Source organism: Sesamum indicum, linkage group LG7 (assembly GCF_026168435.1).
Source record: "Sesamum indicum cultivar Baizhima isolate 11 linkage group LG7, ASM2616843v1, whole genome shotgun sequence".
Lineage (NCBI taxonomy): Eukaryota > Viridiplantae > Streptophyta > Magnoliopsida > Lamiales > Pedaliaceae > Sesamum > Sesamum indicum.
Window position 1 is genome coordinate 11155783 of NC_142663.1, and position 24787 is coordinate 11180569.

A 24787-nucleotide genomic window follows, 5' to 3' on the forward strand; every position below is an offset into this window, starting at 1 on the left:
AATTTTTAATTTTGATCTTTATTTAATATTTTCGTATATATTTTCATACTTATAAGGAGATAAATATATGTAATATATATATATATAGAGAGAGAGAGAGAGAGTGAAGTTAACATTATTATATTTTTTTTCTTATAAGTACAAAATTATTACACGAAAAATGTTAAAATGAGAGGTAAATTAGAAATTTATGTAATATTTTTACTAACGTCAATATTTTTCATTTAAACCATGACGAAAGGTAGTTAGATGTAAATGGAGAACTTTTAGAAGGGGTGTAAGTGTAATTTTAGAATATTTTTTAGAAAAAAATATAATTTCATATTTTTACTGGGCTCTAAGTATAATTAATCCTTATAAGAATATGCAAAGTTGAATTTCCTAATAATTGACTTTAAGATATTCTAAATTGAAATGGGGAAGATAAATGAGAGGGAAACTAAAATATACTAGTCATAAATATAAAAGATTCTCAATTTTTAATGTAATGGTACTTATCATACAAAACAGGTTAGTATCACAAAAATAAAAAAGAAAAATCAGGTATGGAGCTATTCGATAACGAAAAAGACTATAGGAAAGTAGTTCAGATAGTTGAGCTAGTTAGAACACAAATAGCTGAAACCGTTACGTCAGTGGTTTAAGTCCACTTCCAAACCGGCAAAAGGTTCAAGAACACATGAAGAGTTAGTTGGAGTTTGAAAGTTGAGACGGCATACGTTACAAGAATAAATAAGCTTGGCACACAATAAATACAATATTTTTAGACAAGATCATAACATTCTACAATAGTTCAAAAGGATACACGTGTTGAGTCGAGATCTATTAAACAAAGATCTATTCCGCTTTATATTAGATTCTAACAAAATATGCAGACTTTCCTTTTTTTACGATCAAATAAAATGATTGTAATTTTAATCTTTTTAACATCATACCAACAACACATGTAATGATTAAATCCCGATCATATTTCATAACTATCTAAACACATAATCTATGTTCTGTTCATCTAACTACAAAGTATATCTTTGTCCAAGCAATGGAGCTCTAGAAATCAAGGCTTCAACCATGAACTTGTATCCATTTCAAATCCCAACTAAATCAAACACACCCAAATTAGATTCATAAAATAGAACCCTAAATTTTAGGGAGCTTGTACTACACCCAATCCATTCTATTCCTTACCCTAAATTGTAGTCAGTGGGCCCAACCGTACTATGCTATATATACGCCCAAAATATTTCGGCGACAAAATAAAAATAAAATTAAAAGGAGAACAAAAAGGAGACGCACAGTTTCATTACAGCCGTAGTTTCTCTCTCTACGAGCTTTCTCTGTGTACTTCTTTTTTTCTCTCTTTTCACAGTGTTTCTCTGTCTTTGATCCCTGTGATTGACGAATGCAGGTTGACTTCTAGGCTGACTCATAGTTCTTTAATTGAATTGAGCTAAATGTTGTGTAGTTTTGTGTTCTGAAGAAGCGGGGAATTGTTGATAAACCCTAATCTTGCACTTTTTTCAGTTAGTGTTTTTGAGACTCTGAATGAAATTTGAAGTGTTTTGGTGCGCCGGTTCGGTTTTTGTTTGCTCTATTTTATGAAATTGTTTGCTGAATTTGGTGGATTGACTGTTGTATATATGTTTTTTTGGAAATCCGAGTTAGTGGTTGGTGATGCGCTTAAATGTCTCTTTGTTTAATGATTTTTGGCTCTTCTTGATGAACGTTACTTGGGTTCGCAGTTTTTGGTTTCTGATCACCAAAGAGAAGTGCTGTGGAATGAGTTATGGATTTTCATGTTCTGCATTTAGTTTTCTGCTATACCTCACTTATTTTATTTTTCCTCTCTTTAGGTAATGTTGCATATATCTGAATTGTTTTTGAAGGCATAGGACACTTTTAGGTTGTAGGGGTTTTTAAAGTTGTATGAAAATGTTGTTTTTGGTCATGCAAGTGTTTACAATTTTCTGTCCAGGCAATTTTCTCCAGCTGTAAAATTTGTCAGGTGGATTGCAGTAGTTAGCATATCTGAACTTAGGTTTTCCCTGTCTTAGCTGGGAAAATTATTTTGATTAATAAGTTTTACTTTGATTTGATGATTGCTGATGTTCCTGATGACTTGTTTTTGCTAGGTTTTGCTAGTTACTAGCTGCTAAAGTAGCTGACAAATGTTTGAGCGGAAACCGACTCTATAAATATGAGATTTTCACCGTAATTAATAATGGCTGGAAACGCGAGATTTGAGTTGACGTCAGCCAGTCCTGACTCCAGTTTTGCAGGGAACTTCCAAAATGGGCAAAGGGGATATGCTGTTCCCACTTTGGATAGGTCTACAAGTTTCAGAGATGGTGCCGATAGCAGGAATTTTGCTTCTGGGAAAGCAAATTCTAGGGCTAGTGCTACCCCTTCAGGAGAGGTGACTACACTATCTCAGTGCCTGATGTTGGAGCCGATTGTTATGGGTGATCCAAAGAATGAGCGGTCCGGTGACTTAAAGAGGGTTCTTGGTTCTTCTGTTGGGAGCAGTTCAGAAGACAACTCTTTTGGTGCTGCCCATATGAAGAATTCGTCTCCTGGGGCTGTAGAGGAGTTGAAGCGATTGAGAGCGAGTGTTGCAGACACTTGTTTTAAAGCCAGGTAAACTTTGTCTTGCTGTAATTGTTCTCTTTGCAAAATGTCCCTGGTGCTGGGGTCTTGGAGTCAATGCATTTTAAATTGTCAGATTGCATCTATTTTTTCTTGTCGTGCTGATGTGAACTGTGACATTTATAACAATTATGATATGCATTTATGTAATATTCTTCCCTCTCTTTGTTATGTCGTAATTTGGGACATTTGCCCTAAGCTGATCAAACTTGACCTTTAATCTAAGTATTATCTTCAAACTGATTAACCCTCATGCTATCCTGACATTTAATTATTATCCTAACCTGATTATTTATTCTAAAATCTTATCTCTTATTTTCGACCAGTGGTAGAGCAAAAAAGTTGGATGATCATTTAAATAAGTTGAACAAATATTGTGAGGCCGTGTCCTCTAAGAAGCAGCAGCAACGGAATGATATGATAACAAATGAACGCTCTGGTTCAACCTTGAAAATTGGGTCTTTGGTACATCGTAACCCTACAGAATTTGGAAGTCAGAAGTTTGATGATCGGCCTAAGAGTGTTGGACTTAATAAGCGCTTACGGACATCAGTAGCAGAAACTCGGGTTTGTAACTGCATTAATTTCTTAATGTTTTCAGCATTTTCTGCTTTTGGATCTAAATTTCCTATTCAAGAATAAAAGATTAACACGAGTTGCCGCCTCCTTTAAATCTCTCGTCTTTTCTTCGGTGTTTATCTGATTGTGGTATGCTTAGTTAACAGGGGCCATGAAGGCCATGGAAAAGATTTCTTTCTTTTGTTACTATAAAATACTAGAACACATGTCAACCACACATTTTGTCTTGAGGCCTTTGATATCTTTGAGTGATAAATGTACATATTATGGAAAAGAGTATAGCTTATGATGTAGGCGAAATCTTGACAGCCACTTTTGGGAACAATTTTCATGACCAGTATATTGATTTCAATTATATATTTTCATGATCATAGAGTAAAGCCCCAAAGAGAAAAATAATTTTTCTAATGTGAGCTTCTGGTTCAAAATTTTCAAAATAATGAGTAGATACTCTTTGTTATCTTTCTCAAGTATTTTAATATAACATAATAACATATGGTAGCTACTAAGATGTATATCTTTAAAATTGAGCAAATTTTTTTTTTTTTTTGGTTGGGTTTTAACAATCTTTAAAAGCTTAAAACTCTATTTACACAATGAACATTAGTTCCCATTGGACATTCTTGTGCTTTATAATCGCCTAGCTTATTATTCCAGTTCCATCATTTATCTTCTTATCCTCTAGGTCTTTGTGCTATTTCATTTCATTGATTTATTGAAAAGGTTACCAATGTTTTCCCCACTTTCAGGCAGAATGCAGAAATAGTGGAGCACTACGGCAGCCTTTGATGGTGTCAAAAGAAAGAGACTTGCTAAAAGATACCAATGCAGACCCTGATATGGTTGAGGAAAAAATAAGAAGACTACCTGCTGGTGGAGAAGGGTGGGACAAGAAAATGAAAAGGAAACGCTCAGTTGGTGCTGTATTTTCAAGATCTGTTGACAGTGATGGTGAACTGAAAAGAACTATGCATCATAAGCTTCCTAGTGAATCGAGCCTGCAGTCCGGTGATTCCAGGTATGGTTTCAGGTCAGTGAGTCCATTAAACAAACCGAAACACCTTTATTCTTTCAGTTATGTTGCTTGCTTCATTTTGTCATTTTTTTCTGGGTGATTCTGTTGGCATCATGTTATTATTAGGATCATATAGACTGAAGATGGTTCCCTGGGTGTTAAATTCAAGATGGAATTGATTTTGTGGAACTTGGTGTGTAGGACGGAGTTGCATTTCTTCATTGTTTGTAGTGTGGATCTGATTTCGTGGAAACGTTGGATGGTTTTTGATATATTTTAGTGGAGTTCTCTGAGTATCATTCTCTAAACACTTTTGGGACAATTTTTATTTATATTGAAGTGGCTTACATGCTTTAAAATTTTCACTTCCTTTCTCATCTACAAGAGCTTTAAGCATTTCATGTTATATGTAGATGTGCATAACCATTGAACCGGTTTAGTCATTTACGTAAGTCGGGATGAATTAATTGGAGCTGAACACCCATTTATAAGCTTGGGTTTCAAATTCTTTTTTAACTAGCTTACACACTGTATGAGAAACATTAATTTTTAGTTAACCAATCTTTGGAGTGAGCATTTGTGGAACTGGAAGTAGCTTGGCGGCTTTCTAACTAATTTACTATTTCTTAGATTAAGTTGACTTCAGCCAAGCATCAACATCATTCTATGGTAGAAGTTCAACTTGTAGTTTGTTAGTTGACAAACCAAGCTCAAGCAAGCTTCGATTAATAGCATTTGGCTGAATTTTGAGTGGTTTGTCCATTGTCCATTTACTTATTATCATTGTTGTACCTTCTTTCAATTAAGAACCTACCATCTTGACTTTGTTTAAGTTATTTGGAACAATTTTTTGTATTACACTATAGTTAATTTTGTTGGTGCTATCCTCTTGAAAATGATTATGCTCTTTGGGTATATTTCTTTTAAAACAAATTCATAGGTCCATGATTTTAGAAACCTTGTGCTCACTGTTCCTCCCAAAAATGATTTTGGCATCACTGGATTAAGAAGTCATTGGCTAATTTTCACAACTTTCCTGTCAAATCTTTATGAAGGGAGGTTAGGTTATCTATGTTGTGCAATTTATAGTGTTATTTGTTGGTACATCTTTCTTTGACTCTGAAAATTTGGTTTTTCTCTGACTCACTGAGTCAACCATGGTCTTATTCAAGCCAAATTGATATTCTGACTTGAGGCAATTTTGCTTTACTCTTTTGGTTTGTGTTTGGTTTTAATATATGAGGCTTTCGCTCTTGGAAATTGACAGATCAGGGGCCTCTGGTGGCAGTAACAAATTAGATCCTATATCCTCTCCCGCTGGTTCTAGTGGTCGTACAACCTTCAAAAATGAACAAGAAAAATCAATACTCTCAAGGGATCTTTCTGCTGGACCAACTAAAGAGCGGCCCTTAGGACGAGTAAACGTTAGGTAAAGTGCATGTCTCCCATTTTCTGTATGATTCGTGAAATTACTAGCATACTTGTAAACTTCTGATCTATCTTTAGCACATCACTCCCTCTGCTGTTGGTTGTCCAGCATAATGTTTTTGTTTGAGCTTAAACTAGATGTTATATGGTTGATACATGTGCTGGGTTCTTGATTTAGGATGAATAGTCGTGAGGACAACCATGCCACTGGTCCTGGTCCGATATTAAAAGGGAAGGCCTCAAGGGCACCACGAAGTGGCTCTATGGTCGCAGCTCATTCAGCTTCTAACAACCCTCGTATCTCCGGAACTTTGGAGAGCTGGGAACAGCCTCAGGCTGTAAACAAAGCTCCTACAGTTGTTGGGGCTAACAATCGGAAGCGTTCTATACCTGCAGGATCATCATCTCCACCCATAACTCAATGGGTTGGTCAGAGGCCACAGAAGATTTCTCGAACGAGGAGAACAAACCTAATTCCTGTATCGAACCACGATGATGTACAGATGCAATCTGAGGGATGCTCACCTTCAGATTTCAGTTCCCGGTTGAGCGCTGGTGGTACCAGTGCTTCTTTACCAACAAAGAGTTCAGCCAGTGCAAACCAGAATACTAAACTTAAACCTGAAAATGTTCCATCTCCTGCAAGATTTTCTGAAAGTGAAGAATCTGGTGCTGGTGAAATCAGAATAAAGGAGAAGGGTTTAGACCGTGCAGATGTGGAGGAAAAGGATGGAAATGCTGTGCAGAATGTTGGGACTACCACGGTTCCAATGAAAAAGAATAAAATTATGGTCAAAGAAGAAATTGGTGAGGGTGTGAGGAGACAAGGGCGTAGTGGAAGAGTCTCGCCATTTTCTAGGACTAGCATTTCTCCCACTAGAGAGAAGATGGATAACTTGATGCCAACCAAACCTCTACGAAATGCAAGGCCCGGTTCTGATAAGAATGGAAGGTGCTGGAACTTTCCTCGCAGATTATCTGACATCAACTTCTATGTTTCCTTTTGTTGTTTCCTCTTACTCATGAAGGCGTTTGGTGTTACTATTACAGCAAGTCAGGCCGTCCTCTAAAAAAGCAATCAGAGCGCAAAGGCTTTTCTCGTCTTGGCCACATGGCTACCGGGGGTTCCCCAGATTGTAGCGGTAAGCCTTGATGTAATGCATTGTTGGAATATCTTTGTCTTTTCCTTGCCTTGCATGCCTTCGATGTCAATGCAGCATTGGAGAAAATTAGCCATTTATCCTTTTGATGATTCACATGAATTGGTTAGTGGATGATACTTTTCTTGCTGTCAGTCTATCTCCTCTTAGTTCTCCATATGCTGCTCTGACTGCATGGGCTGTTGGTAATGCTTATACGTGCCTTCGACCACTGCATTAGATATCTAAGAACTAGCGCCTACTGGGTGCTGTTTAGATGGACTATGTCCACTCCAGAATGGTATTTGTTTGGAAGTACATTCCGAAGTTTGTTTTTCTTTACTGTGGTAACGTATGATTACTTTTCAGGGGAATCAGAGGACGACCGTGAGGAGCTCTTGGTAGCTGCTAATCTTGCTTGCAGTTCTAGCCGTATGCATTCATTATTGGTTCCTTTTTTTATCACATTTACCATACGACTTATCTCAAATATGCTGGGTGAATAATTTACTATTATCTTTGCTTGATGCAGTTAATGCATGTCCTAGTGCATTCTGGAAAACAGTTGAGTCCTTGTTTACTCCTATAGGCCCATATGAAAAATCATACTTATCAGAACAGGTGATGACTTCAACATATTTGTAAAACATATATATCTATTGCTAGTTGATTCCTAATGATTTTCTTTTTTATTTTTTCGGATCAGCTTAAATTGGCTGAAGGATCACAAACAAGTTCTTATCAGAACTGTACCCATGACAATGCTGTTCAGTGGAAATCGGTTAGTAATTGCAATCTCCCATCATATCTCGCCATGCATTGGCCTATATTCAAATTTTATCCCTCTTATAATTATGTGGTCCAATTTGAAAAAAATCCAGGGGGGAGCCTTTGTACCAAGGATTATAACACATGGACCACTTATCTGCATGCACTCTGCTGTGCTATTTCTCTTTGAAAATGTTTGTGGGGACAAATTGTTGGAATTTTATGTGAATCTATTCATCTAATATTCAGAGTGTACTTGTTTCTTATCAGGATGATTATGTCCCTGAAGAACTTGCAGCGCCTGACTCTCTCTCTTTTGGAAGAAATAGACACATGAAAAATAAAATTGGGTTGAAGAATTCTTCAGATGGGATGGAATTTGTTGAACAACTTCAAAATTCTTCTGTATTTGGGTGCTCAGAAGCAGAGAAAAGATACGACATAGTTACCCCACTTTATCAAAGGGTACTCTCAGCTGTAATTGTGGAAGATGAGGTCGAAGAATCTGAAGAAACTGGATTTGGGAGACCTAGAGGTTCAATTAATGATTCTTGCCTCCTTATTAGTGCTGAAAGTAAACAGATGGATAAGCTGGACCTCTGTGATCCAACTTTTGGTGTTCAGACTCAGAAAAATGGTAACACACACATAATCTTTTCTTGTAACGGAAATGCAGACTTTGAAAGGAGCTCTGCTGCCCAAGAGGTGCTGCAAAGAGACAGTGGATATATGCACTCTGAGGTTGAAGTGTTGGTTAGACTTTCAAGATGTGATTATGTTCCCCAGAATATGCAGACAAATAATTGTGGCATTCCTTCCTTTGATGGCCAATATGAGCAAATGGGGATTGAAGAAAAGCTCATTCTAGAACTACAAAGCATTGGCCTATTCGTGAAAGCTGTGGTAATAGTTGGGTTTTTAGTAGCAGATTTTGATCATAAGTTTTCGTTGTCCTATTAGTTCATCTATGGAATATGGTCCTTCCTCAATTAATTGCACATTTCAGAAGTGCTGCGAGTTACATATATATATATGTGTGTGTGTGGGGGTGTGTGTGTGTAGTCTGATGATATGTCACATGTTCAATCATCTTTACTGCTCATGTAAAGATCACTTTCTTGGCTTACTTATTGTTTGTCATCATACAGCCTGCTTTGGATGATAAAGAAGATGAGGTGGTGATTAACAGTGAAATTGATCAGCTAGAGAGGGGGCTTCATGAACAGGTCATCTTGCACAGCATTGATTACTTCTTCCTTTTTTTCGGTGCTGGCCATTAATATATGGTTCAAAGAGCCATATGTTTTTTCCCTTTTCCTTCTTTTGTTTATTGAAGTCTTACTAAGGCAATATGCCATAATCTCTATTTATCTTAAATTCACTTGGTATACTTCATTTTTTTGTGCTTTAACCTCCAGATTGGGAAGAAGAAGTCCTGCTTGGATAAAATATACATGGCTATTGAAGAAGGCAAGAACATTGGAAGAAGGTAAATACATGTTATTCGGACTTTTTTCATATTCCTTTTAACCGATGTGTGATTAACTGTAACAATGTGGTTCATTTCCTGTAATGATAGACAATTTTTACTCTCCTCAGGGACCCTGAACAGGTTGCAATGGACAAACTTGTTGAGTTGGCATACAAGAAACTTTTGGTCAGTATGAATTATTCTCTAATCATTCTTCTATAGATCGTTATAAGCCTTCAAGGAGAACATACATGTCATTCATTTTTATTAGGCTTTTTCTTATCCATTTCATGAAGTAAGGTTTATTATGAAAGGACCTCATAAAGGAGAAAGTGACTGGTAATCTATCAAGGGGGGGGGGGGGGGGGAGTTCATGATTTGATTTTGCCATTTGCTCAAGTTGTTTGTCTGTAGGTTTAAGTAACTAACTATTGTTTTAGCAATCACGTTTTGTATTGCTGATAAGATGTTTTCAAATAGGTTAGTTGGAAATTTATTTCATATGAAGCCTAGTGCTCTGGGACAAAGTAATGTCTGGATAATCTCTTTGCTTTAGCTTGAAGAGGGGGTATATATTTGTTACTGTAAGAGTCATTTCAGGTGGGTTCCTATAGCAACAAGCACAGAAAACTAGACTAGTTCATCTATTGGGCGGGCTGCAGGTTGACATGAACTTGGCATTAGTTCAGGTGGTGGAAACTGTCTGGATCTTTCTGAAGTCTTAAGGACAATTAATGCTTCTCCGAGAAGATGGGCTTCAATGCATGTTTGTTACCAAGTTTTTTGGTAGCTCATTAGTACCTTAAGTTCTCATTATGTACTTCAGTTCCTTAAATATTATCATCCTTGTATGTTAAATTTCAAAACTACCTCCAGATTTGAATAGTGAAAATGCCTCTTGGAATGATTGACAGGCAACTAGAGGAAGCTTTGCCTCTAAACATGGGATTGCAAAGGTGTCGAAACAAGTTGCTTTGGCTTTTCTAAGGAGGACGCTAGCCAGATGCCGGAAATTTGAAGATTCAGGAGCAAGTTGCTTTTCTGAACCTGCACTTCGGGATATCATTTTTGCTGCACCTCCTCGATTTTATGAAATAGAGCAGGTTGCTGGTGCAAGTCTGGCAGGTGCTAATGGTAAGTACTTCAATCTTAAATGCAGCCACTAAGGGATTGTTGTGCGAGTGAATGTTCATAACAGTTACTGTATGGTAATTGTTTTTACTGTCTCGGCTCCTGCATAAAGCTCTGAGTTATATGAAATACGATATTGCTCTTAGAACCTTTTGATTTTTATTTCGTGTTGCTAGCTCATGGGCATTAGTTTGTATTGAACCTTCTTATATGGTGATGCAGATGGCTGTTCAGTTGATACTTTGATTCACCAAACTGATCAAGCTTTTGCTAGAAATGGGCCAATATCAAATAGAGCAAAGAGAAAGGAACTATTGCTTGATGATGTTGGCGGGGCTGTCTTTAGAGCTTCATCTGCTCTAGGCATTTTGGATGGTGCAAAGGGAAAAAGAAGTGAAAGGGACAGAGATAGAGACACATCAATCAGAAATACCATAGTCAAGGCTGGACGGTCGTCAATGGGTGGCTCTAAGGGTGAGCGCAAAGCAAAATCAAAGCCCAAACAGAAAACAGCTCAGCTTTCTACATCAGCAAATGGGTTTGTCAACAAATTCACAGACACAACAAATTCCGTACACCCATCAGCTAGTGGTTCTGGTGAATCGGCAAATAGCGGTAACCGGAAAAAGGATGTTAGATTTATGTCCTCTGGTAATGTTCCCCCAGCTTCATCGAACGATATGGAGTCTATGGAGTTTGCTAATTTGCCATTGAATGACATAGACGGTATAGAAGAACTAGGTGTAGAGTCTGACATTGGTGGAGCACAGGATCTCAATTCTTGGTTCAATTTTGATGTGGATGGGTTACAAGACCATGATTCCATTGGCCTTGAGATACCTATGGATGACCTTGCAGAATTAAATATGTTTTAAGATTAACTTCTTATTGTACAGCTTGTGGAAGACTTAATTGGCTGCAGAAGAGTGGTTTTCTTTTGTTTTTCAAGGGGTTGGGGAATTTGTTGGTTCGCACTGCCTTTAAGATTCGTCTTGGCAAAGTGTGCCAGTTGTAATTATGGAATTACTTCGTAGAAAATTGTTCAGGAAATCCTTGTAAGTTTATGTATTTCAAACAATGTGTCCTTGTCAGAACTATCAAAATTACTCAGTCAGCATCTTCTTATTGAAAAGCTTGAATTGTTTATAGTATTATGGTAATTACGTGGATAATACTTTTTTCCCTAGTCAAATTCATGTCATACTTGCAGATGACGTTATACTTCATTTGTCTAGCTTTGATTTCAGATTTTTTGAAGTGCAATTTGGGGTTACAAGTTCTAGCGATTCATTACAGAGACAGACATGATCACATTGTCAGGTACTTAATTCTATCGCTGTATCTCGTTTTCCTATTGAATAAAAAACACTATTCCCCCTTTTGCTGAATCGATTACCGGCCAAAATATTACAGTTTGATATTTCCTTGGTCTGTTGTATGGATGTTTCTTTTTCATGTAAATTTATATCTATTTACAGTTTGACATGAAGATCTTCCTTTTTCCTTTGAGTTGTTCTTTCCTGCTACTTCATGCTGATTGTAAGTGCAGATTTTGGGATTTTTGTGAGAGGCTCAAGATTGTGAAGTATGGTTTTGCCCCTTGGTTAGGCTTGATTGATACATCACAAGATGATATCTATTTTGAACTTAAACCTGATATTAGCCATTAAAATTCATTGTTATGTACCTCTGTCGGAGTTTAATTTGTCGTTTTTCTATGTTTGGAAACTAATGATTGGTTCATGATCATGTTTCTGTCGTATGTATACATGTATGTATGTATGTGTGTGCTTCATCATCGAGGGTCATTTTATTTAATTCGTGATTGCCGGTTGTTGAAATTTTTGATTGCTTTGGGCTTTGTTTGGGATTTTGGGGTTGTGCCTCGCGACTTCTCTATTATTTTGCTAAAATATCTCTGGACTTACATATAAAGTAGCTAATATATAGTAGCACTGTGTAATCAAAGTTCTCAGTTCATGTTTGATTTGGTAACTGCAACTTAGTAGTACCCTATCATTATTTAAAATCTTTTATTTTTCTTTAATTCAAAAGTTTTTATGGCCAAAATTTATGAACATATATATATATATAAAGATATCAATTATTTCATTTTTTTTTCATTGATGTGTAATTATAATTAAATATCTTACGCGCATGAGTGTGCCCCATTGTGGTTGTTAGTAATTTCATTTCCAGACACTGTTGCAGAGATGAAAATTGATTTTTTTAAGGTTTTCTTATCCTAAAATAAATACATCTAACTATTGGGTTTCGGAATAAAAAATTAGGGTTCATGACATTATTTTTCGCTTAAGTTTGATGTAATTATTATAGGTAGATTTGTTCGAATTTAAGAAGTTGTATTTAGTACTTTCACGTTCGACGTCTAACAAACAAATTTAATTGTTAATTTTATTAACAAAATTAAATTTAATTGTTAATTGTATTAACGAAATTTGTTGAGATCCCCGCAAAAGGTTTTATCTCTTAATTGAGTGAATTAAGTGTTAGATAGTTATATGAAATCTCCCCAAAGTTTGATTTGAATATAAATAGACCTTATAATTTTTAATACATATAAAATTTTCCTATTTTTTTATTATTATATTCCGTGTAATCTTATTTATTTGTTTGATACCGCTGGTATTATTATGTTGAAAGAATGACATATTTTAAACTAATTATTAGTTTCAAATTACAACACTATTTCCAAAATTTTGACTATAATTGCACAGATTCTTTTGAAATTTGTCTATTTATTATCAACTTAGTTTGAAATTTAATATTTTGTAACTTGTGATAGGATTTTAACATTACATTCCGTAATATTAATTACCATCTTCTAGATTTGTTGAATTAAATTACAAAAGTTTATCATTTTATAATTAGCCCCTATATTCTAATATTTATGCAAATAAATGATAAAATATTTGATATATTTGAAGGCACTTTTGATTATAGAGGAAACTATGTTTCAATCTCAAATTTTAAATCCATGATGACATAATAGTTTTATATATTAATTTGGTTTTTTCGCTTCTAAATTTTCACTCATATATTTTATTGTTTTATTGTTAAAATGTAAGAAAATTCAAGTTAATTTTTGAAAGTATATATATATAAATGTTGTTTCATATGACTATCACAATTATGTAAACAAACTCATTACTTTTGGCGAATAACATAAAATAAAATAAAAAGATATCAAAATGAAAATTAAAGATAATTAAATGCTAAAAAACTTAAATTGAAGTAATATAGTATACACTTATCCATATCATGGCAGACAATTTCGCTAAATTTTATAACAAGTTGGAAACATTAAATTTTCAAATTAAGTAAATATAAATCAAATAAATTACAATGAGTTTGTATAAATTTAATTAAAGTTTCAAAGATATTTAAATTTAGACGAAGCGGTATTAGTGAATATACATGCAATTTTAGATACTTTAGAAAGATGTACCAGACTATTTATATAGTAGTTATTTGTGATACACCTTATATGTGTGCAAATTTTTATAATTATTTAATAAAAATATATACAAAATAATATTAAATTTTAAATTTATGAAAAAGTTTTGTCAAAAATAGATACATTAAGAATGAAGTAACTATCAAAAGATAACGAGGAAACGGGAAGTCAGAAGAGTGGGTGAGTGGAAAGTTACATAAATTAATAAATGTAATTAAATATTAAAATTGATACATCAAAATAATCAAGACCCTAATTCACTCATTTTTAATTATATATAGTATAGATATATCACAGAAAAAAGGGATAATCACACTCCCCTCTGCTAAGATATGATGTAATTACACGTAAACCCCTTATATTTTGAAAAATTAATCTAGCATTCCTGAGGTTTACTTCCGTCTAATAAATAAGTCCCCATATTAGTAAAAAATCATTGAATTTGCTGATATTAATAAAAAATTGAATGAAAATATGATATTTACCTTTGATTGATTTAAAACTGACTTGTTGTAGGTCAAATAATTTTTTTCGGACTAAATTATTCTTATAACGGTGAAGATATACCTCATCACCTGTATTAATGCGTGAAGACGTATGCAGATAATATGATCATAAAAAAATTTATTTGACCTGCTATAAGTCAATAATAAGTTAATTGGGGGTAAATATTGATCTTTTTTAAAAAAATTTAATTAATATGAGCAAATTCGTTAAATTTGACTAATGGAGGAACTTATTTATTAAGCAAAAATAAATTTTAAGTGTTGGATGTAATTTTTCATGGGATTTATGTGTTATTTCATCAAACATTAGGAGGGAAGAGTGCAAAAAAAAAAAAAATCAACTATACCCCAACTTGAGAGTTGCAAAATTAGAGTAAGTTGATAGTGCTATTACCGATAAGGCTGCCAAATCGTTAGCACTAACGATCCATGCTATTTTCTTTTTAAAGGCTGTCAAATTGTTAGTAGCATTAATGATTTCAACGTACATATATATATATATATATTTATTTATTTAATTCAAATTTTATTAATTATAATTGGTAGTATCATTATTCAATAATTTAGTTTATCAATTATAATAACTAAGTGTTAATTATTATTTTTAATTATTTAATATTTCTGTAACTAAAAATATTAACAAAAATATATTGAATATTTAATTAATTTTTAACAAGAAATTCAAAAGTTTTATGTACAAAAAAAAAATTAAGTATTGGCATTATTATTGTGTTGTCCAGACCCTGCCTTTGTTGCTTTCACTGTGTTTGTGATTAGTCCATCTTATTAGGAATTTGGATAACATGTTGTCAACCCTAACAAATAGAGACGGATAGTAATGTCGTGGATTAGCAAAAGTAAAAATATATTAAATATGTAATTTATTTTTACCAAATAATAAATGCAATAATTTAGTACAAATAAAAAGAATATAATCAAATATTAGCTTCATTACTCTACCATCTCCAACCCCGCCTTTGCTTCCTTGCTCGTGCTTAGTCCATCTCATTAGGAATTTGGGTAGTTTGTCGTCGACCCCGATGAGTGGAGACACTAAATTAATATCCCAAATTTCAATTGGTCCACGATATTACTCTTCGTTTTTTACTTGTCCAGGTCAACGACAAACTATCTAAACTCCTATTGAGATGAACTGGCCACAAACACGAACATGGCAGCAAAAACGGAGTTGTAGATGGCAAAATAATGAAGTCAATACTAGTACTAACGACTCACCCTAGTTTTGCAACTATATTCAACTATGCAACTTCTTTATAATATATATATATATATATATATATATATTGATGATGGTAACTTTAAAAAAGACCAATATATCCTCCGGATGAGGGTAAAAAGGTCTACATACTTTGAAGGTCTTTGACCAGGAGTCAATCCCTTGATGGTTACATATTCAGAACATACTTACTGCCTAGAAATGAGGACACTTAGCACCATTCACGGGTTGTGGACAATGAACGTGGATACGTGCATAAACCTGCCAATGAGGCGGGATAGCAGGAGATATAAGGAAAGAGAACGTATTTGGAAAAGGTAAGTTCTATCTTTTTGCTAGTTGTCTTTTATTAACATTAAAAGCGATCTTGAACGGACTAAAAAACTGACTTGAGCGTCGGAGCACCTCCGTCGGGACATATCCCGGCTAAGTGATGTTCGTTTCTTGTCTGCAAAAAACATTATTGATTACGCACGCAGAGCAGCTCGTTAGCTTGGGGAGAAGCTGAGTTTTCGAGCCGGATCATATATATATACATACCTGCACTCGGATCAAACTTCTTCAAGAGAGGTTTAAACAGTTAAATCAGTCATCTAAGGAGTAATTTTCATTCAATTTTTATGCCGACATCGTCAAGATGGTTGGGTCTATTTGTTAGATTATAAGAAATGATAAGAGTACTAAATGTGATTTGGTATCCCATGAATTGACCAAGGGCACTCTTGTTATGCCATAATTCCAATTCGGATTGACATTATTCCAACCAATTGGCAAGACTCCAAAGTCTTTAGCTCAAGGTTCAGCCATCAATACATTTTTACAATAGAAACAAAGCAGAATAATTTTAAACGCTTACTGTTCATACTATCAGAAACAAATCGTAAGGATTAACGATCTTGCAATCACATTTTGTCCAATCCTAGTTCCAAATGATGCAATAATTACGGCAAAAAAAGAAAAATAAAAAAGTAACTGACTGATTTGATTCTATGAGGACAGATATATGACAGCAACTCATCGAGCGCATGTACTTTACCTGAGGAGGTGAGCCGACAGTTTGCAAAGCCGTTGTTTCCTCCAAGTTTAGCACAAATGTTACAGCTGAACTGATCATCATCCGCATCACTGAGTAATTGATATCTTGTCAGACACATCTTCAACAGAAATTTGAAGGTTTCATGATACATCATGAGCACAACTGAATGAGATCCTTGACTGTCAGAAATGTAAAACTTGCATTTGGAAGATGGAGTCCTAGATCATATTCCTTGTCATCAAACTCGGTCTGTTTAAGAGTTCTCTTGTAACTCGTGATGGCCGTCCTCGGGTGACCTCTTGCAATGGATACCTGCAGCACAGAGATGAATGCAACACAATTTAGAGTGGACCCGTTGTGCCTTTGATAGGATAATATGCTAATCGACCAAATTATCTAAACCAAGGAAGTTTATACATCCATTCATATACCCTGAAGTATACACAAACATGTTTGTCAGACACAGTAAGTCAATTTCAATTGCGCAAGACAAGTTTTAGACTTTTAAACATAACAAACTACAATCTCATGTGGTCATTGAGTTTACATTTTAAGGATACCCAGTGGTCTGTTCTCAAGAATGTCCCCGAGTATGTGGTTCCTACCTCGAAAGGCCAGATCAATTATTTGAAAGCTGGGGAGAATTAGTGGCATTCAGAAACCACAACCTTCATCAGTCAAGGTCCTTTGTTTGCAGATGCTTGTGTGATTGCACTCACTATAATAAAACTCAGCTACAAATGGCTTGATATAGATCTGAAATTCAAGCATTCAACACTGGCAATAGTTTGAATTTTTTTTTGTAGGGAATACGACAGGCTTTGCGACCAATGTCATTGGCACACTTTATGTCAGTTATGTATAAGTAGTCACTCGTTTAATGAGATAGTTTGGTTGTCTAATTGACAAACGCCATGGACAATCAAGGTCAATATCAAGATGAGGTAAAATCTCGAGAAGGGAAACGTAGTGAAATGATTGGCATGACACTATAGTCATTATCTTTTACGGACAGAACTCAGAGTTAACGAACAACTGCCGTCAGGAGTCAACTTCTCAGTACACCAACTTCAAAATCACTTGATTTGGAGCAGCAAATTAGTATCTCTTGGCCCCAAAGGAATTATGCTGTAATTTATTATAAAAGACTGAGAATGACCCTGGCCATATAACATACAAAAGACAAAAGGAAGTAGTAGGACTAGTTGAAGACTGACCGAATGGTTTTGTCCCAGTTCTAGAAGCCAAAATTTCCAATCTTTCAATTTTCTCCCAGCAACTTTGACAAATATATCATCCCAGCTTTTGTGGTGAAATTCCACTTCATCCAACTTGTAACCTACACCACTACCCATGGCCTTGACAAAAGATTCCTTCAGGGACCAATATCTGTTTGAATTATTGGCATAAAGGAACCCAAAGAAGCAGGAAGCATATTTAGAGGAACAATAAAGTGAACATGGCATTATTTCTTCTCATATTCAATCCAGTTATCTTTCTTTGATTATGGCTTCAATTTTTTTGTATTTGAGGTCAAAGAGGATTTGATTTCAAGTACTTCCAAAGATAGAAAGTGATGCCAAGTAAATGAAGTTGTATTGATAAATATGCTTTATGCAAAACCTTAGTCTTAGATGGTTCTTGTGGAGAATGTGTTCTAAAATCAAACATGTTTTCTCTTACTACTACCACAGTGTTAAGTTCCATATACAGTGAGGACATTCAAATAGGAGTTTTGGAATGAATAAGTTAATATAAAATGTACTAGTGATGATAATGTTTTGGTCATTATGCACCCAGAAACATGAGAATAGTAGTTTTTACTTCTTTAAGTCAGATTCGCCCATTTGTAACCTTAATCAAATCCTTCTTTTTTGTTACTGGAATTCATTTCCTCAAAGAAATCTTTATGCTCTTGTTAAGAACGGGAGGTAAAGGAAAAGGGCAGAAGTAAAGAAATCTGAAAGGACATTTTTATCACATTAGCAAATTGTGTCTTCACTAAGTCAGCAGTCTTAGTGGTCTTGCCATGCACAGATATTTTCCATAGGTAGAATAAGATATTAGTAATTTTCCATAGTAAAGGAACTTATGCTCAAGAGGATCATATACACCAGTCACTGGAAGAATAGTAAGGCACAGGAGACTGTCATACCTGTAAAAAGTTTTCAGCATCTCATCAGAAGAGCCAGCATTGAGGATGCAATACCATTCTAAACTAGAGAAGTATGATGAGAAACTCTGTATGAACTTGTCAGCTGTTTCATTCACAGGAATGGAATGAGAAACGATATCCACCCCCACAAGGCATATAGGTTCTGATGCTATTGCAACATAGTCACCATGATGGGATGCATTAAAGTTAAAATTTGGAAATCCCAACTTCACGTTCTCACCTACCTAGCAGGAAAGGATAGAAGAAGAGATATAAAATACATCGTAGTGATGACCATGACGGTTTCCTATTTGCTAACACAACAGAAAATAATGCAGATAAAAAAGCAACATGTTGCTTTTTGCTAGCATTTGGAGGAAATAATGCACATAACGGCTATAAATCCAGGCTCTGAACACAATTCCATGACATCCATGTATTTTTGCAAAGCAAATTTTATCCTGAAGTGGCCTCATGTTGTTTTATGGGTTAATTACCGACTTCTGCTGTTGCTAACGTAAGTTAACAATTTTTCCCTATTATCTTCAAAATTATGAATACTCACTTTTGTTAGCATTAGCATTTTTCATTAAAACCATAATGGACGGGTGTAGATGCAACGGGAGAATTTTCGAAGGGGATATAAGTGTAATTTTAGAACTTCTTTGGGGGAAAATATAATTTCGCATTTAGACCCCAAGTGACTCTGAGAAATGCTAAGGGAAATACATAAAGAAGAAATCTCACCAGAAGACGCTATAATTTTCATCATTATCACTTCTGAAAGTGGCAGCTTGTTGTGAAACAAAAACCAAATTACACCATTTCATTTGAAACTTAGAGGTAAAATCCTCGAAACAGCTTTACAAATCAACCTAATTCTGGTAGGCACAAACACATGATTGTGCCACAAAATCTTCATCACAGATCACTATCCCTAAAGAAAAAGTATCTGAGAATTTCATTATAAATTGCAATTAAAATATATCATATCAATAAAAAGTTCTATTTGCAACATTTTTCTTGCCTCTTGTTTTCAGATATGATTCATGAAGCTTGCATATCTTTTCCGTTTGACGTATATGATTGTACCGTCTTTTGTCCTTCCACAGTTCACAACATAACCATCCAACTAGACTATGTAATTCTACCTCAGCTTAGTGAGAGAAGGATGCAATCAGCTGGCTTACATTCCCATCGTAGAAACCTAGTTGAACTGTAACCATGAAAGGAATATAAGCAATACTCCGATAAAAATGTAGCTATACCAGAAAGGGTTTTCCCTCAGGAGTTCGTCTGATAACGATATCATCAAATGTGATTCCTAACACTTGATGCACCAATGCATACTGCAACAACCGGCTTACAAGTGCCCGTTTCCGATCCTCCAATTTCACAAACCTAACAATTGAAAATCACTTCAAATTCATACCCAAACTTGTTTACAAAACAATTGAACTTTTTCAGGTGCACATACAACAACTAGACAAGGTTGAAACTGAATAATCGATTCAAACCCAACAAACAGGAAACTTATCTCTAAATAGCTTATACCCACAAAAATAGACACAATAAGTAGAACTATCAAGTCTTCACTAACTTTTCAACGCATAAACAATTGCCCTCCGGCTTATCAAAATGACAAGAGCACAGAATACCGATAAAAATTGCTTAAAACTCCAAGAAATAGGATAAATTTTAGCTCGAACATATATTGCAGAAAAATGAAAAGTAAAAAAGCAATTACCTGGTGATGGAGGCGTACTCGTGGTGGGGTAGAAAAGCCATGGCCTGAGAGAAATCATCCGATGAAGGTTCCCACTCAGCTATGTCAACAACCCATCTCTGTACACCTTTCTCCAACTCCATTTATCACCTTATAAATTGCAGTTACGGTCGCCCTTTTCTTGTTTTTGCCGGTCGAAGCTTTTCCTAGTTGGGTAGCGCAGTCATGAGTCATGAATCCCACACAACTCTCATGCTAAAAGGCCTCCTTGATGGATAAAGGGTGCCCTTCAATTCTATCCCAAGTCTCGCAATGAAATAGGGAAAATTGCATTTTTTTTTTGGCTCATAAGTGGTTCTATTTTAATTTTATTTTCATACTACATATGATTCGCACATTGTATTTTATGTGTAATTTTTTTTCAATTTCAGGACACAAGAGGGGCAGCTTTTAAATTTTTTTTGGGTAAATGTAGGAGAGTGGGTGCGAATTTGAGAGAAAAATGTACCAATAAATAAAAATATAGTGAAAAAAGTTTATTTTTTCTTCTTCCTTATATAAATAGTTGATTTGTTCTCTTGTCTCTTTTATTTAGTAGGAAAAAAGTGTAAAATATGAATGTAACTGGAGAAGTTTTTTTTCACTGTTGAAGGGTTGCAAAATTGGAAACATGTCAACTTATGGGACAAAAAATGCAATTTACCCAAATGAGATGCCATGAACAAATTCGAGATTTCGTGTTTCAGTTTTATCAAATGTGCGTGAAGGTATTTGCCTAGTTATTATAATTTATTTATTATTTTTACTCGCGATAATGTATTGATTGAATGAAAAAATTGTCCTCTTTAAAAATAAAATTGATATATAACTTAATTTATCAAGATGCATGATAAAATTATCCCACTTCAAAAGAAATCTATCCCATGTAGCTACTCATCCCTTCATACTTCTATTTTACCCTAACTAATTATCATTTGCACGCGATTCTTGCGAGCATATAAAATTTTTCTTGGCGTTAGAGAATAAAAAAAAAAGAAATGTGTGAAAAACATATATTATAATTATAAATTGTGACAAATGTGTAGAAGTAAGGTGAGAGAGAAAGGTAAAGTAGTGGGTTGTTAACAGAAAAAAAATAAAAAATAAAATTGTGAGATTATTAAAAAATTATTAAAATTATTAATTTGATGAAATTTTTTTGAAGGAAAAAAATAATATAAAGGATAAATTTGAATATTAAAAAATTAATATGACAAAAATATTTTCTTTTATGATAGTATAGATGATTAAAGTACATTTGATGTGTGTTATTATTTAATTCTTTATTATATTTACATAATTAAATAAAAAAGATAATTATATTTACACCCCTCATCTATTGTCTTTTTACAGAAACCACCTATGCCTTTTGAAAAATTACAAAAACCACCCTTGGCAGCATTTAAAACCCAAAAGTGGTCTTGTTGCCTAGGTCAACCTTTAAAATAATTTTTTAAAGATAGAAATGTCCTTAGAGGTGTTTTTAAAGATACCAATTTTTAAATTTAATTTAAATTATTTTATTAGCTTTTTTTAATTAAATCTATATATAAAAATATACCTTTTAATAATTAAAATATTAAATTATTTAATTAATATATAAATAAAATTAGTTAATAGATTATAAGATTAAATTAAAAAATTATCACACTTGTATAAGTTATTTAAAATTATTAAAATTTTAGTTATCCTCTATTTTTATTTATAACTAAGTTTTAATAAAATGAAAATTAAAATAATTTATGTATTTTATATAAATCTAATTAGGATTAATAAAATAAATAAATTAATTTATTAAAAATATATTGTAAAGTTTAGTTATAAATAAAAATAGAGGATAAATGATTTGAATTAAATATTGCTAAAAGTACCTTTTCAAATAAAAGAGAGTGAGAATCTGAATGCATGAGCAGGTTTAACAATAGTTTTTGAAGTGGTCAAAATGGATTCACCAAATGTAGAGGCATAGAGAGAGGCGATCTACTGAGTTCAGTAGTAAGCGTTCCAATACTTCCTTATCTTGAATTTCGCAAGCCAAAGAAACTCATTTCACAAGGCAGGGGATGGCTCCATTCTAAATGACAAGAATCAGCGTACTCATTCAATGCCCGAATCACAGGCATTGTGTTAAGGAGGATAAAGTAATTCACCACAAGCTTCTTATGCAAATGTCTACTACCAGAAATCTCCGCATGAGCAGTATCCCTCCCTAAAATGGTGGAACCGGTTATTGTCCCTGACAATAATTTCCCTCCTTGTGAGGGTAGAAGCAACCTTCATAAATTCATGGCAATCCCCACAGATCCTTAGGTTCTTCATTATTCTTATAGGTGCATAAGAAGGTAAGTACATTAACCCAAAAGTAAAAGCAAGCTTCTCAGAATGATGCTTTAGTAGTTCCCTCTTGTAATCATCTTCAACATCATGCAGATCATGTTCAATGTAGCCTTTGAATCCCAGTTCTTCCATCTCGTCCAGCAAGTTATTCAATCTTGAATATATCTCAGCAATCTGTGGATGAGTCCTCTCCCCAACCATGAAGGAGTGAACTTTGTCTTTAATTTCGATCCAACTCTTACCTCTCTCCTTCTTAGCTTCACTACTTTTAAGAACCTTCCTTGCAGATGCAACATCCTCCCACCTCCCATCCGCAGCATATATGTTGGAAAGCAGCACATGATTCCCTGCATTATTAGGTTCAATCTCAAACAATTTTCTAGCTGCGACCTCTGCCAACTCAACATTCCGATGAACCCTGCAAGAAGCTAAGAGTGACCCCCATATGGAAGCTGTAGCCTCAAATGGCATTTTGTCAATTAAATCCTTAGCTTCATTAAGCTGTCCAGTCCTGCCAAGAATATCAACCATGCATGAGTAGTGAAAGACATTGGGAGACAAGTTATGTTCTTTCTTCATCATGTCAAAATATTTGCGCCCCTTTTCAGCTAACCCCATATGAGCACATGCAGATAACAGAGAAACATAAGTTACCTCATTTGGGAACAAAAACATCTGCTGCATTTTCTCAAATAATATCATAGCCTCTAAAGATCTGGAATGTCTAGCAAAACCAGATATCATCGTGTTCCACAGAACGACATTCTTCTCCTCCACATTAGAAAACACATCATAAGACTCTTTAATGCTTCCGCATTTAGCATACACATCTACAAGCGATGACGTAATATATTCATTTGCACCAAAACCGATTTTATACACCACGGCATGCACTTGTTTCCCCTCTATTAGTGCGGCCAAGGCAGAACAGGCACTAAGGACCGAAGATATGGTGAACATACTAGTTGCTGCATGAGACCTTTGTGCCCTTAGAAACAAACCTAAAGCTTCCTCATAAAGCTCATTGTGTACAAACCCAGCCATCATTGAACTCCAAGTAACATCACTCTTTTCCGGCATGGATTCAAACACCCGAAGAGCATCATTGATGAGATGGCACTTAGCATAAACATCAAGCAAAGCAGTGCCCACAAACGCATTGAAAGACATTGATGCCTTAATAGAAAAAGCATGCAATTGTTTACTCTCAAAAGCCAAAATCTTGGACGCACAAGCACACAGCACACTTGACAGCGCAAACTCGCTGAACTCCGACCCTTCTCTCAGCATCCTCACAAAAAGGTCTAAAGCTCCTTCTCCACTCCCGTTTTGAGTGTGCGCTGCAATCACAGTGTTCCACGAAACCACACTTCTAAGACGCATTTCATCGAACACTTTGCGAGAGTAACGCACAACGCCACACTTGGAGTACATATTAATCAGCATGTTTGAAGTCAAAGTGTCTGCTTCTAAACCAAAGTGAATTATCTGTGCATGGCAGGATTTGCCTTGCATAAATGCTCGCTTTTTGGCGCATTTTCGAATCAGGGATTGCTGAATCTGCAAAAAATCAGCTCTGGTACATACCCAAACATTGTCTGCTTCTTGGGTTGGTGGCTCAACTTCAGCAGTGCTAATCAATGAAATGCTTCTGCGATGCAAACTACTGAATGATCTACAAGATTTATTGCTCCTGTACAGGGCTTTCATTTAAAGATCCAAGCCCCCAAGATTAATTTAGTATCTTGTGAACATCAAAATTTTCTCAAGGAGTGTATGAGAATTATCAAAGGCTTATGCAGCTTACAGCTCACTGAGATCTCAGCAAAAATTAGCAATTCAAGAATGGCTTTTCTCTCTTTTTATTAAATAAAAATTATCTATCACAATTCTTAAAGGAGAAATTGCTCTGAATTCATGTCTGTCTATATTTTTATTATTTAGAGTTGAAAAAATATGTCAAACTATTCTATACTTAATTAAAACTGAGTGGTAAAAACTTGTTTGATAAATAATTAAATTGAACTTAAACAAAAAAAAATATTTCATAAGCTTTTAAACTCGATTCGATTAAAACAAAAATAATAAAACATAAAACA

At 34.7% G+C, this 24787-nt stretch overlaps 3 protein-coding genes across 7 annotated transcripts; 1 reads left to right on the top strand and 2 right to left on the bottom strand.

Moving 5' to 3' along the window:
- Window positions 1-1247: 1247 nt before the first annotated feature.
- Window positions 1248-11325, top strand: LOC105180111 (uncharacterized). 4 transcript variants are annotated; one of them, XM_011103762.3, is made up of 17 exons: window positions 1248-1405; window positions 2130-2634; window positions 2970-3210; window positions 3972-4252; window positions 5505-5666; window positions 5844-6617; window positions 6716-6807; window positions 7174-7236; window positions 7337-7425; window positions 7511-7585; window positions 7843-8107; window positions 8249-8475; window positions 8721-8798; window positions 8991-9061; window positions 9172-9229; window positions 9958-10177; window positions 10397-11325. In XM_011103762.3, exons 2-17 carry the CDS (start codon window positions 2219-2221, stop codon window positions 11047-11049), a joined length of 3765 nt encoding a protein of 1254 aa, XP_011102064.2. In that variant the 5' UTR covers window positions 1248-1405; window positions 2130-2218; the 3' UTR covers window positions 11050-11325. The 4 variants fall into 4 exon arrangements, with proteins under 4 accessions (XP_011102064.2, XP_011102062.2, XP_011102063.2 ...); XM_011103760.3 differs by having other exon boundaries at window positions 7843-8475; XM_011103761.3 differs by having other exon boundaries at window positions 3972-4240; window positions 7843-8475.
- A 4909-nt stretch (window positions 11326-16234) lies between these two features.
- LOC105166543 (uncharacterized) lies at window positions 16235-20717 on the bottom strand. Of its 2 annotated transcripts, XR_016066523.1 has the most exons (6): window positions 20334-20717; window positions 19855-19987; window positions 18587-18831; window positions 17649-17820; window positions 17037-17559; window positions 16605-16743 (listed from the first exon to the last, which is right to left on the bottom strand). XR_016066523.1 is itself a non-coding variant. In XM_011085931.3 (5 exons), the coding sequence occupies exons 1-5, from the start codon at window positions 20453-20455 to the stop codon at window positions 16582-16584; spliced, it is 834 nt and encodes a 277-aa protein (XP_011084233.1). In that variant the 5' UTR covers window positions 20456-20676; the 3' UTR covers window positions 16235-16581. The 2 variants fall into 2 exon arrangements, 1 of the variants encoding a protein (XP_011084233.1); XM_011085931.3 differs by lacking the exon at window positions 17037-17559 and having other exon boundaries at window positions 16235-16743; window positions 20334-20676.
- Window positions 20718-22164: 1447 nt separating this feature from the next.
- Window positions 22165-24617, bottom strand: LOC105166544 (Pentatricopeptide repeat (PPR) superfamily protein). Its single transcript, XM_011085932.3, has one exon. It carries the CDS (start codon window positions 24396-24398, stop codon window positions 22527-22529), a length of 1872 nt encoding a protein of 623 aa, XP_011084234.2. The 5' UTR covers window positions 24399-24617; the 3' UTR covers window positions 22165-22526.
- Window positions 24618-24787: the final 170 nt, after the last annotated feature.